Source organism: Equus asinus, chromosome 2 (assembly GCF_041296235.1).
Source record: "Equus asinus isolate D_3611 breed Donkey chromosome 2, EquAss-T2T_v2, whole genome shotgun sequence".
NCBI classification, from domain to species: Eukaryota; Metazoa; Chordata; class Mammalia; order Perissodactyla; family Equidae; genus Equus; species Equus asinus.
In genome coordinates this window covers 43,099,299-43,113,975 of record NC_091791.1, presented here as the reverse complement: position 1 = coordinate 43,113,975, position 14,677 = coordinate 43,099,299, and the positions used below count along the sequence as shown (strand labels likewise).

Here is a 14,677-nt window from a genome sequence, read left to right as displayed (position 1 = left end):
AAAGGAGACAAAGGGAGGGTGGAAGGAAGTTGGGCTTAATGCCATTTAGAATAATATTCATTAACTTAACTAAAGACAAGTCAATAACTTCTTGCTGGTTAGTGCTTAGCTGCTTTTCAGACTCATTTGTCGGATAGTCTTACAGTATGTTTTTATGTTTTAATCCAGGCAAGACTGGAACATAGATTAACAATAACAACAACAATGTCTCCTTCCCCTAAAGTCCCTGCCCCCAATGCCAGGACATGATTTCAACTAACAGCACTACTTCTAAGTACACAGAGCTCAGGCTGCATAAACCAAAAGAGAGTTGAAATGTGTAAGAATTCAGAATTCTCTGGGATTAAAGTACTTAAATTTTAATATGTTTCTTTTATTGTATTAAATCTTGGCCACGTCTGTGTTAGATGTACTCATGGATTTAATTTCTTTCAAAAAATAAAACAAACAAATCCATCCTCCAGGGCAACTTTGATTTATCTCTGTTTGCACAACAGACCAGAGCACTTAAGTAGTTTTTTTCCAAACACGGAATGCAATGTTTACCCATTGGACACCTTCCAGTCAATGGGGAAACCAGGATTCATTTAATTCCTTGAAAAGTACTGAATAATTTTAAACTCTCCGTATGTATTTATAGGATAACTGAAGTTGTGCTGCTTAATTGGAATCCTTCTAGGCTTTAGCATAAATAGTCTATCACTTATTATATACATACAGATTAAATATTAAAATGAGATGATTATCAGGAGATTTAAAAAGGACCCTCTCTCCTCTGTTTTTCAAATGATTTTTTAAAACCACAAGAGGCATTTCATATATGGATTGATGATTACACAAACGCGCACACACACAATAATTAACATGAGGAAATTTTTGCAATGGTTAAAATGTATCAAGAAATGAATTCCCAAGAATTTTTTTGGCCATTACTTTATTTATACTTGTAATGAATTTTTTACATGTTCATCAATTGACACTTTTATTCCAGTATAAAAAGAAATCATAAATACTGATCTATCGATCTTCTGACATTTTCCCTTTTCAAGAGGTTGGCCTCATGTAACTAAGAGAACAAGGACTTTCAGATGGGGTTTGGTTCTGAATCTAGCTGTGCGATGCTGGGAAAGTTGCTCATTTTCATAATTCCAGTTACTTCCTCAAAATGGGGATAATGCCAACTACCTCAAAGGATCTTGTCAAAATTAAGTGAGATCATGTGTGTAAAGTAGCAGGTGCAGGCCGTTTCATTCATGTTTTTGTTTTCTTCCTGATCTCCTTCACTGCTATAAAAACACTCTCATGGTGAGGGAGTGTTCACAACTCAGCCCATATTTCTGCCACCAAACATCATGCCAGGTGCTCCCTCTAACGGCTTTCCTTTCCACTGTGCACTTGCCCTGCACCCGAGACAAAGCAGAAAACCAGGATTGTCTGGTTCAGAGACATCCATGCAGCTAAATAGCCAGATTCTAAGTTTAAGAGTTCACCCTGGTAAAAATCCTGTTGGTAAATAAACTATGAGTAGATTTATTCCAGGCCAAATGAAAAAAAAACACAAAAAACTAAAAACTGGACCTCTGATGCACATTCTACCTCTTTTAGGCTTTTTCTAGAAGAACAAACTGATGTACTCTGTTTCCCAGGACAGATAAAATATCCAGCCAAGACACATACTTTGTCTAAATCATCCCGATGTTGACTTTCTCAACATCATTTCCCCAACCCCACTCCAGATTCTCAGATTTCTCTCCAACTGTGGGGAAGTAGGTTGCTGGGATCCAAGAAACCGACCTTCTTCATTTCCCCACTAGCTTGTGGATTCCTCTGAACTTGTTCAAGACAGACTAGTTTTCCTTAAGCAAAAGAACTCACTCCAAGATGCACCAATCCTTTACATACAAAACATTTTACAAAAACAGGATTGTAAGCAGACTCTGTGTGAAAGATACAGAAACGAAATAAGCTTCACCACAGGAACGATGAGTAAGGTTCAAAACTATAACAACAAAGTGGAGGAATAAGAAACTACTCCACCACACTGTTTTAGCTTTTTCGTGTGTGCGTGAGGCAGATTCTCCCTGAGCTAACATCCATTGCCAATCCTCCTTTTTTTCGTTTGAGGAAGATTGTGCCTGAGCTAACATCTGTGCCAACCTTCCTTTACTCTGTATGTGGGATGCCTCCACAGCATGGCTGATGAGTGGAGCAGGTCTGCACCAAGGATCCAACCCCGTGAACCCTGGGCTGCCCACGAAGTGGAGTGTGGGTAACTTTAACCACTTGGCCACAGGGCCAGTCCTGTTTTAGATTTTAAACCACAGAGTGTTGAGAAAGTATCGGCAGGGACATGGTGAGAAAAAGGTTGCCTACGATCCCCAAAGAGACTCATACCTTGAAGCCCAGACTCAGAGAGATGCAGCATAATAGATCAACGTATTAAGCCCGGGAGCCGGGGTTATTTTCCCTGGGACCAAACAGGAATTATCTGTGTGAGATTCATTACTTGACTTAAATGGGAGATTTTTGCCACAAATACCATAAATCGGTTATCTTATCAATTATTTGCAAGGATGAGAAAGTATTTACACATGTGGAGATGAGTGTGTCTATATATGAAATGTGTAAATGAATAGGTTTTTAAAAATCAATATATAATTATGCCAATATCACAGATTACATTGTCTTTCGTTAAAAAAGGATCAATATGGAGACATTTGTGCAAATGCTAGATGACAACATGAAATTAATGGCCACTTTTATATTTATCTGTTCCTCATGTCATCTTTAATGAGAATGAATCTGCTACCAAGAAATGGACCACGAGCAGACAGAGTTGCAAATGGGGTGAGAAAGTGCCCTCTTTATTTATTCTTCACATTATTTCCCTTCAAATTAAAACTATGCCAGCTTTGTCAAGCTTAATTCTAATGCAGGTCTCACAGTCTTCCAGAAAAGCTCTATTAAACCTCAAAGCTTAAGAGCTTAATAGGTCTGTCATTTATTCTTTGAAAAGTAAAAAAAAAAGGTCTAAAATCCTTACAACTATTTTCATATGCACTTTCTTTTGCCATCTCTCCCTATAAATTACAGGAGGGAAATCTGGGGAAAGCAGGATCATTATTTTGATTTTCCACAAATATGATTTTAACAAGTCAATTAGACTATATTAATGTCCCTTACATTATTTGTGCCCAAAAAGTAGCATCTTGATTTCTTCAGGCTCAAATGTACAAAAGATACTCCATCAGTAAATGTCCTAACAGTCCACTTTCTTAAAGGAAGATCACAGAACACAGCCTAAGCAAGAACAAGTCCTACTTAAAGATACCACAGGTGCTGGAGGAGCTCTGGACAGGAAAGTAGAAAGGAGCCCCGAGCCACAAACACAGATGCCTGAATTCTGCAGAAGACGCTGATCCTCAGCTCTTGGTCATTTGATATCCATTTTAGAAATAATGGTGCCTGCTTACATACAGGCAGAGGATTTACAAACAACGGAAGGACACTACACTAAGCCTATACATTTCTAAGACTTTATCACTTTTATCTATCACCATTTAAAGTGACAGCTCTTATGCTATTACTGAGCATTTATTTCTGAGAACATATCCTAGTGGGGTGAGAGAAAGGAAAAGATCACCGAACTTGGGGAGAAAGTCATTATTAGAGAAAAAAATATGGTGAATGGAAAACCCAGACACAAAGGACAAGGCCAATCAACTGCCCAAATCTCCAGGCCAATTTGGTAAATGCCAATTTGTTGAGAAGGGCAGCAATATGTAGGAACTAATATCGGAGTACCCAGCAGTTACTGAGCCGTATAGGACAGTCAGTTCTGGAGCCACTGGCTCTACTCCTACCTAGCCATGGAACTGTATTTAACTCTTTGGGCTCCATTTTCTCATCTGCAAAATGAAAACGACGTTAGTACTTACTTTACAGATTTTTGTGGAGGATTAAATAGGTTAATACATTTAAAGTGTTTTGAACATGACCGGCACACACTCAATAAATGTTTGCTAGTATTACCTACTGTTTTGTTTCTTCCTAATTATAATCCTTTATGGTGGGAGAGTCCCCTCTTTCTGTTGTAGAAACTGAGCCTAAGTTTAAAGAAACTTGCCTAAGATTATATACCTACAAATAGCAAAACTAAAATTTAAACCCAGATACTCTTTTCATATCAATGTTATAAAAACACTTAAAATATTTGCAATATGTTTTCTACATTCATCTTATGTCCTAGGGCAGTGATTCTCCAAGAGCCGTTTGCAGGTCAGCAGCCCGAGCATCAGCTGAGAACTTGTTAAAAAATGTAAATTTTCAGGCTCCACCCCACATCTGTCATTTCAAATTGACATTACAATGGCAGCTTGCGTGCAGTTGCTTTCTTGTTCCATGGGGGTTATGATGACTTTAGCAGGAGCATTAAAGAATATCCTAGAGGAACTGAGAAACACTGGAACATATGTTTAGTCAAGATTGTGGAGAATATCACCCTGGAGATTTTGAACAAAAGAAAGTTGACATTCTAAAATAGCCAAATTTCAAATTTACCTGGGAGCCAGGAACTGGATCATTATTCTACCAATTTTTTGTGTGACTTTGGGCAACTCACATAACCAATCTATGCCTCAATACTCTCATCAGTAATCATCGGTAAAACGAGTGACCTGTCATATCCCTTTACAACTTTATATTGTACTCAGTGAACTCTAAACACCTCCCTGATTGTACTTTAATAAATGTGATGTAAAATAGAATATAAATCTCAGAAACAAGGCGACCTGTTGGACTGAATTATAAGAAAATAAAATTCTTAGGTTTTCAAATTGGATCAGAGAAAGAAAAACTTGCAAACAGTTTAGAAATTTTATTAATCCAAGAGTGAAAGTAAAGATATACAGAGAATAGAAAAAGAAGTCTGTATAATATCACCTTAATAATATAAGTAAGTTGCCTTTGTGGAAAGGAAAAAAAGAAAATGTTATTAATGCGCCCTCACATTAAGTTTACCATAGTGAGAGGCTTCCATTCAAAACAAACTGTGAACTTGAGTCCAGGTCTGTCAGAACACTCAGATAGAGAATTCAGAAAGCTGAGTTCTAGTCCAAGTTCTCTTTCTACCTAAATGTGAGCTTATTTTGGCCTTTCTGAGACTCAGTTGCTTCCCAGATAAAATGTGCAGTGATCTACATCATATCTTAGATTTTTCTAAACCTAAAACTGTTTAATCCCTGTTGATCTATCGGACCACAGAGGTGAAGACGCATCATTGCATAGGCCCCTGCCAGTGGCAGGTATGGTCAAAACTACCACATAAGAAAAATGTAAAGCAAGCAAAGAGAAGTTTCAGGAAGTTTAGGTCTAGATATAGACTATAGGCAGATGTCATAGAGTCAACCCAAAATGAAAAAATTATTCTCATTGTGAAGGCCATTTTGATATCAAAGGATAGCATGAAGTTTCAGTAACAGGGTCACACTTTTCTTTTGGGATATCACTTACTTTTCTAATATGCATATATAAGTAGCATATTTATTTAATCACGTGTTACATGTGTATACAAGTATTACAGTTTTAGAGAATAAGGGGGAAGAACAAACTAGACTTGGGGCTTACTCCCTAGTCATAGAGATAAGGAATAAGGATCTTTACACAGCACCGAAATATAGCAGGGCTTTTCAACAAGGACACTGTGGCTGAAGGAAGAATCATCAGAGTAGCTCTAGATTCACCAGAGGCCCACTCCTCTTCTTGACTCCTTGTACGTGGTTGCTGCTAAGGCCCTTATAGGGAGCTGTTAGCTTTGGGCTTTGTTAGAAATTAGCTTCCAGTGATCAGGGATTCCTGGAGCAGGTCTACGCTTCTGCCTAAAGAGGACCAAACCTCACGACTGGTAGTTTTAAAAGTGAAAAATACCTCCAAGTCCCTTAATGGCTGAAAAGTCAGCTGAGAACCAAATAATCACCAAAGACCTTCAAAGCCTCCAAACTTTAAAATTCTAGTTACTGAAAACACAATGTGAAACTTGGTGGCTAATATTATTGATGCCCCTTTCAACTCAGGGGAGGGAAATCAGAAATTTATAACTGTCTTGAGAGGTATCAGATCCTTTTTGCTGCCACAGCAGGCATACCTCATGTGCCACCCCACAGATCACCCTGATAAATATTCATTCGAAGGCAGAGGAGTCCCTTGGGATGATCTCCACTGGGAGGGAGCACGGAGCATATAAGGAAATGAAAATCTACCAAGCGACTGGAGCAAAGAGAGAATGAGAGAATGAGGAAGGAGAAGATATTCAGTGAGATGACTCAGGGCAGGAAGGCTTTGAAGACAATGACAAAGACTAGGCTTTATCTTAGGAGTGATGAGAAGTCATGGAAAGGTTTTATGCAGGCAGATGACATGAGCATAACTGACTTGCCATAAGATTCCCTAGTAGATGAAGAAAAGTTTTGTGACTGTCAGTGGAATCAACTGAGTGGCTTAAGCTCCAAGCATTCCCTGCTGTGCCTGTGATTTGTCAGTGAGGCAAGTGATATAAATAGTTCATCATCATTGTCGTCATCATCATCAGTCTGGGACCAATAGGAAACCCAGTTCCTACAAGCACATCCCAGGGGTACACAGCTGCATTCTAAAGCTGTTCTGGCTATAGATGTCAGTGCCAACAGCAGCATAGAGAATATGCTCGGAAAAAAGCAACACAAATTAACTCTGGCAGTTATTTGGCCCATTTTTCAGAATCCATCTTAAAACCAACAGCACTTTTCAGTAGCCAAAGAAAATGGAAAATGCTGGCAACTGGGAGAATTGCTACTGGACCTATAGCAATCCTGCCTTGCTTAATAGCACTGTCCCTTGAATATTTCTTTTGCTATGCTTGCATGGGAACATCTGTGTTTACATGAGGGAATGCGGAATACAGGCACAAAAGAGAAACGACAAAACAGGATTACAGAGCCAGAATCACAGTTTGATGTGGCATTTAATAGCAAAAAGAGGGCCAAACCACATGACTGGTAGTTACAAAATCAGTAAACACACTGGAATGAAAACAAAAACCAACTTTGACAATGAAGAAAAATCCTTGCACATTAGCAGTGCATTTACATGCCTGGTGTATTACTTTTTCTCATCCTCCAAACTTACATGCTTATTTAGAAAAAGGAAGAGGAAGAGTAATATGGGGAGATGAGCAGAGATATAGGATCATTCCTCTTTTAGCCTGTCACTGACCCTAAAATGCCTCAATTAGGAAGGCATTCCAAGGCACAATAGCGACCCCTACAGTGAAGAATTCTGATGATTTGTAATATCACTTGCTAGAGTTTTTATTTTTCTGATAGTGTCACAATTGCTTTATCCCCTTAACTCCTCCATAAAATATAAAGTATATGATATCCATCACAAAAAATATCAAATGAAAGTTTTATTTAGCAAACACATTAGAGAAAAACACCCCCCCCACCACAGATCGCTATACAGAACTTTCAAGTATTAAGTCTGTAGTTTTATAATGTTAAGGTAGGTGAGCCTTTTTAAACATGAAAAGTTGATTGTCTTGACTATATAAAACTTTAAAAATTTTACATGATGTAAAACAGTGGTAAGCAACATTTTTAAAAATCAACAATAAACCAGGAAATGAAAACAATTCTGAAGTTATGGTAGAAAATTTTAATAAATTTTTGTCATCTGAGTTTTTAGCAATATCTATCATTATTTCCTTTGGGGATATTATGCCATCTCTTAATAGTCTTGCAAAATAAACAGTAGCAAGTATAGTCAATCTGGGAATGTGAAGGAGGAATGAATATTATTCACGCTTTCAATTTCACGAGTGTGCAACTTGTGCAATAGCACAGGGCCCAAGCTTAGGAGATTCCTATACTTGCTTCAATACTATGCTGTCAATGTCTTGAAATTTTTAACAATTTTTGGAAAAGGAGCCCTGGATTTTCATTTTGCACTGGGACCTGCAAATTACGTACTGGCCCTGCATTTGTTGTCCGATAAACTGCCTATCTATAAAGCAGTAAGTTTTGTGCCAAAGAAGAAATACCAAGATGCTTAAGAAATAGCTCCAGTTCTGAAAAGATGATAGTCTAGAAGTCAAAATAAGTTTAGTAGCCAGATTATAATAAACCCTAGTAGAAAATGACACTCATGGTAGAGATGAAGCTCCAGAGGAGGGAGAGGTTACTCCTCAGTGCAATGAGGTCAGTATCTGCGGAAAAGGAAGCTTTTAGATGGATCTAAAAAGAACAGAGAGATCTGAACACAGATGGTGAGGAAAAAGGCAACAGAGGCAGTATACTGTGTAAAAACACAGGGACTGCCCAGGCACATGGAATCCTTTGGTTTGCCTGGGGCAAGAAGAAACCAAGGTGAGACAGCAGGCTGGCATTGCACTATGGGAGGGTCTTGAATATGCAGCTAATGAGGCTGTACATAATTCAACAGGAATTGTGAGCCACTGAAGGGTTACGGAGAGAACCAGTTGGTCACAGCCATGATTTAGGAAGATTCAAGCTGGCCCTAGGCAATGAGGTCATTGTGTCACCTCTCTGGACTCTGAGTCCAGTACTACATTCACAAATGATGTGGACTTGATATTTTACAGAGTGGCCAAATGAAAAGTGACATCAAAGTCACAGCCCTCCTCTTTTGTATTCAACCCATTAAACTTTACCGCTCTAAGCTAACCAATAAGAAATGTGCACGCACTCTGGCAAACCGACTTTTACTGTTGAAAGTTTGAATTGTGAGAATTGATAACACAAATTTAGGCAACTCTGAGAATAATATAAAAATAACAATATATTCAGGGTCAATGAAAAGAAAAGCAAAAACACAATGAGACATGTCCATTCCCTCAAATGGTGCTTCTTAAAAAATTTTTTTGTTCGAGTCATGCAAGACAGCATTGGCATTCATTCCATTTCCTTGGAAGGACAAATTTATGGAAGTTAAAACCAACATCATAAGTGCCTAGCGCTTAGGCACATCAGACAAATAATGGGCTTTGTCCTAGAAGTAAGCATTTCATTGATTACTAACTGGAATCTTTCTCTATTAGGGCTGCATCAGAAAAAATCAATAACTTATGCTTTAAATAATTCCTTAAAAATGAGTATTCATTCTCTTTGTCTCTCCCTCTCCATAACATTCACATACACACACAACTCTCTCTCTATATACATATATCAACGTATATATTAACACATACATCTCAACATATATACATATATATATATATATATATCAACACACACCTACGGCACCTGAATAATTTAATTTCCTTGCAAATTATATTAAACTCCAAACAGAAATTTACATTTCCACCTCTCCTAAATGTTTCACTCAATGACAGTGAAGAAAAAAACCAACACCATCCTGATACAGTAGCATTTTAATATCTTATTGTTTGGCATCTAATTAGAATTTTATTGTCCCTTCAGAAGGAATATGAAGAAAAAATTTTGTGTGGAAATTAAAAATGTATAAACAATGAATCATAATCAAAATAAATTAACCCCAATAAATACCCAAGTAAGGATTATTAAAATTACATCTTAAGAAAATTCAGTAGGTATCTATTAAGATGTAGCACTGAAACAAAATGTGAATTTCATTTTTTAGCTCCATTTAAACTATTTTTCACCAAAAATGAAAATACAAAATGAAAAGGCTAGTTTAATATTCTAGCTCTCAAAAATGAAATCTTAATTGGTGTTACACTCATTCCCCTTTAGCTCACATAGTCTATGCCTCGCTGCTTAATGATGGCTCTATTTTCAAAAGAAAATGATACAAAATAACTACTTTTTGAAACAAAGTCATCAGAGTTGCCAATATTCTTTTTAATTCTACAATAATACATTTCTTCAAAATAAAATAAGCTTAGAGAAAAAGAAATGCATTTCAGTGAATATCAGTGTATTTCTAAGAAATGAAAAGCTGGGTTTTTATTCCAATTTCCATGCTATATTGAGTTATTATGATAATATATAGCATCAAGAAAAGAAAAGCTTTTGCTATTTCAAAACTGTAACATAAAATGAATTTAATTTGGGAAATTAAACTGAGGATTAAAGGATAATAAGCTTCTTGGAACTTTTCCATCTTAGTCATCTGACCTTTAATATGGAACCTCACATAAGAGATGATTCAGTCTTATACCTTGGGTTGCTTTAGAAGAGGTACCATATATTTATGATATAGCTGATACACACTAGTCAGAGATGGACTCAATATCTTTTTTTGTTCAGACAAATTGTCATTTGTTTCTCTGAGCTGCACTCTTCTACAAGAGAATGTTGAATGAAACTGAAGTTCTGGCTTAACCACATATGAAAATTGGCACTAGAAATAGAAAGAAGTCAGACCAAAGTCATGCACTTTTGCAATTTTGTAGGCTATTAAGGCTGAGATAAAAGCAAAAAGTCTTCCTTGTGCTGCCTTTCGGAGAAGAGAGTTGAAAAGACAGTAAATGCTCTCAGAAGGAGAAAAGAAAGCATCCCACCTTTTTAAAAATTCCATATACTCGGTATGCTTGATCAGTCCTGTCCTCATCATTATTGTTTGAAAACATTGTCGATCAATGGCCCAGAGTTTCACATTTACAAGAGCTGGAGAAAAAGAAAAAGAAAACAAACAAGGAAAAATTAATTAGACAATTCAACTGTGAACTATATCATGCAAAAGAGATGAGTTATTTGTGAGAAGTATGAAAATGATTAACCTTCATTGAAAGCTAAGATCATAATGCCATTCTATTTCATTAAGAAGGCAAGTACTCTTACAGGCAAAATATGCTTCATAATTTTCCATACTCATATTATTGTCCAAGAGAAAGGTTCCTGTTGCTGTTATGTCCTTAAAGGATGAGAATGCCTAAGTACACACATTGAAAATATTTAGTAATTCCAAGACCATATATGAAGAAAATTGAATGAAAAGAAAGAGAGGTTCATAAGTATTAACACTCCCTGGTAATTATCCAGAATGGTGTTAATGACTCATATGATTACATTTTAATTGCAAAAAGTAGAGGTGAAAATTCAAGTTTCAGGTTTCGGGACAAATTTAATATAATAGAAATGATAATTCCACAAGAATTTCTACACAAAGCTCATTTTACAAATCGCAACCTGTGCCCAAATTTACCCTATGAAGTTATATTAGGTATGTTTGTTGAATTTTAATTTCTACTCTTACCTACCACTGTCTTTGACAGTGAATAATTAAGTATTAAGACTGAATACCACAGAACTTCACCATTTGATCTATTAAGCACATGACTAAAAGACAAGTTTTAGAAAAGAAAGCTGTAATAGTGCAACAGAACAATATATCAAGATAAACTTATGTTTTAAAAGAAGAGTGCACTAAAAATCTTGGTAATTGAATCTGTGTGATGGGCATACAAGAGGGTTATTTTACTATGCTCTATTTTTATGTGTATTTGCAAATTTTCACAATAGAATTTTTTTTTTTAAAGAAGATTAGCCCTGAGCTAACATCTGCCGCCAATCCTCCTCTTTTTGCTCAGGAAGACTGGCCCTGAGTTAACATCCGTGCCCATCTTCCTCTTGAAAATATTTTAAGTTAACACATGAACTAAGAAAGCCAATTCATACATCATACCCATGGGATATGGGGTAGAGAAGGGCTATTCAGAGGTTTTAGAAAGATCAGTGAATGGGGCCAGGATATAGTTTAATGAGCCAAAAACAGAGAAAGATGGAAGAATACAATTCTCTCTTCTTCATAGGTCTCAGACTAAGTTCAGTGAATGCAATAGATCAATATTTTAAATCCTTACAAGAAAAACCCCAAAATTTTCTATATTCATTATCATTCTTAATGTTTCTTAGGTACTTCCAGTATAGAAATGCCTCCCTCCAAAGGACAAATTAGGATACATCAACCGAGTTTGTTATTTTAAAAATAGGGGCAATAAAAATAGTTGTACTATTACATACATATATGTTTAAAATGCACCTCAAAGGAATGATTAGAAGCAGAATATCTAAGAGAAGTAAAGTATACACATATTTTAAGACTTTGCCCTGCAGAAAGTCTTCACGATGTATAATCCTAGCAGCAATATATGAAGGTTTCTCTTACAGGCTGTTAAACAGAGAGATGATCACAGTGACAGATGAGAAAGACTAATCTAGAAGGGGCATAAATTGGATTCAGACACACAAGTCAAGCAGAATACAGACCAACACTGGTGTTGCCAAATAACAACTTATGGAAAAACCATAGGGCAGAGTAGTAATATGATGAAAGTTTTGTGTGAGGAAAATTGTTCTGCTAATATGTTGTATGCACAGTTTCAAACAAGGATTGATGAGCACAGAGGACCAAGCAGAGGCCACAGTAATTCAGGAGTCAAGAGAGGAGGGACTTAATGAATATGGCAGCAATGGGAGTAAGAGAAAAGGCTTGGCAGTTCTGTGTGTTGTGTGTGTGGGGGGTGTGTGTGTGTGTGTGTGTGTTTGAGACCAAACATTTTATGTCTGAGTTCAAACTTCAAGGCCAGCCTCCGTCACTGGTTCCTCCTGATGAACAACCTTCTATTGTGTGAACAACTATGGCTTTTACTACCTGTGTCACTCATTGACACTTAGCACATGTTACCAATATGGTTAATTATCTCTGCTGTGTCTGCTGTATCATGTTTCCACAAATAAATCTGTACATTCTCTCAGAGAAGAGTCCTTGTCTCACTTCTTATAAGCTCCCCTCACTCAGGGTATTATTTTTTCATTTGATAAGCATTGGGTATATTTGTTAACTAATGTAATTTCTGTACATGAAGTTCTCCTGTAAGAAAAACAAAGTAAGCATAGGTGGACTCTAATGTCACATTAAAATGTCTAAACTGAATTTATTAGATATCATAATCCATGTCTACTGAGATGAATAATCTCTAAACCAATGGATGTTGAAAAATGATCTCTCAAATTAAGTTTACAGAATTCAATATTTTCATTTATGTTCTGATTCTCGTTTACGTGGACTATTGAAATGTCTCTGAGTAAAACTGTTTCATATATTTTGCATGATAATGTGCATGGCTTGATGAGATTGCAAATTTGCCCATGACCTTGGGTAAGGTGCCAAAACCTTTTTTATATTCAGCCAATAGACATACTAGTCAAGTCAGCATTTTACAGGTGGGCAAGCATGACTGATAATCACCTTGACTTGTTATCAAAAATGTGGTTATATTAGAGTTATGATTAACACCTTGCTTCTTAAACAGTCTGCTGGAGGATAAGTCTGTTGCTTCCATAACTTAAAGAGACCATTCAAAGAATAAAAATGAAACTCTTTTAAATGGTGTATTAATCTCTGCAGGGAATAAGCACTTAGCAAATAAAATTCCCGTGATTTTTCACAATGATTATTGTTGTTGAACGTTTGAGTCTGAAGGGTATAAAGCAGAGAAATTGTTAGGGAGAGGTTTTCATTTTTGTTCAAGTTATCTAAAATTCTCTGCTGAAACATTTATCATTTTTTTCAGGTTAAGACTACATTGAAAATATGTAAGTTCAGTGGAACTTATTCAGTGAAAATATGTATTTTCAGTGGAAAATATGTAAGTTTCCATTCTTCTGACATCTCTAAGTGCCTGAGTACATTAAGAACACCTTCAACATAGGCAATGGTTGGCCTTTGTGTAGGGGATACCAAGATTAGAGAGGAAGGAGCCACAAAATAAGAGACCACAAAGCTGGGTTTGGCTTAAATTCTTCTACTGGGGAATTCATCTGCTGTCCAATTCAAACTTTGGAATTATATTGAGAAAGCATATGTGGGCATAAAGCACTTATAGACTCAAATATTTATTCAGCCCATATTTACTGTACACCAACATAGCCAACACTGGTGCTATACGTAAAGGATAGAAAACAAATTTACAGTTCCTGCCCTCAAGAAACGTGTGATCCAGCACAGAGGCTGACAAACTATCGGCCACGCCAAATCCAACCCATGGTTGGTTTCTGTATGGGCCACTAGCTAAGAATGGGTTTTGTATTTTTAAATGATTGAAAATTTTAAAAAGAAGAATATTTCGTGACACATGAAAATTATATGAAACAAATTTTAGTGTCCATAAAAGTCTTATTGGAACACAATTATGCTCATTCATTTACATATTGTTTCTGGCTGAATTGAGTAATTTTGACAGAGACTATATGAACCATAAAGCCTAAAATATTACTATCTGGCCCTTTACAGAAATCACTTGCTGACTCCTGGTCTAGTATAAAAGAACAACAAATCAAGAGTAAGTGCTAGCAGGGAGCAAGTATCTGGGGCTGTGAATACACAGAAAAGATATCACAGACTCCCTGTGGGGAGGAACTAAGAAGGGATGATTAAAGAAGCCTTTGGGCTGGCCTGGTGGCGCAGTGGTTAAGTTCGCGTGCTCTGCTGTGGCGGCCCAGGGTTTTGCTGGTTCAGATCCCGGGCGCGGACATGGCACCACTCGTCAGGCCACATTGAGGCGGTGTCCCACATGCCACAACTAGAAGGACCTGCAACCAAGATATACAACCAGGTACCAGGAGGGATTTGGGGAGATAAAGCAGGAAAAAAAAAAAAGAAGGCTTTCCAGAAGAGACTCATCTAAGTCAGGGTTCTT

General features: G+C 36.8%; 1 protein-coding gene across 2 annotated transcripts in view; it reads right to left on the bottom strand.

The window, feature by feature from the left end:
- The window catches only part of PRKG1 (protein kinase cGMP-dependent 1), a 1,184,543-nt gene that overhangs the window by 428,538 nt on the left and 741,328 nt on the right, over nt 1-14,677 (bottom strand). For both annotated transcript variants that reach the window (XM_014866734.3, XM_014866733.3), the window contains exon 4: nt 10,538-10,643. In XM_014866734.3, the coding sequence (XP_014722220.1) occupies nt 10,538-10,643 (106 nt within the window). The remainder of the gene's footprint in view (nt 1-10,537; nt 10,644-14,677) is intronic.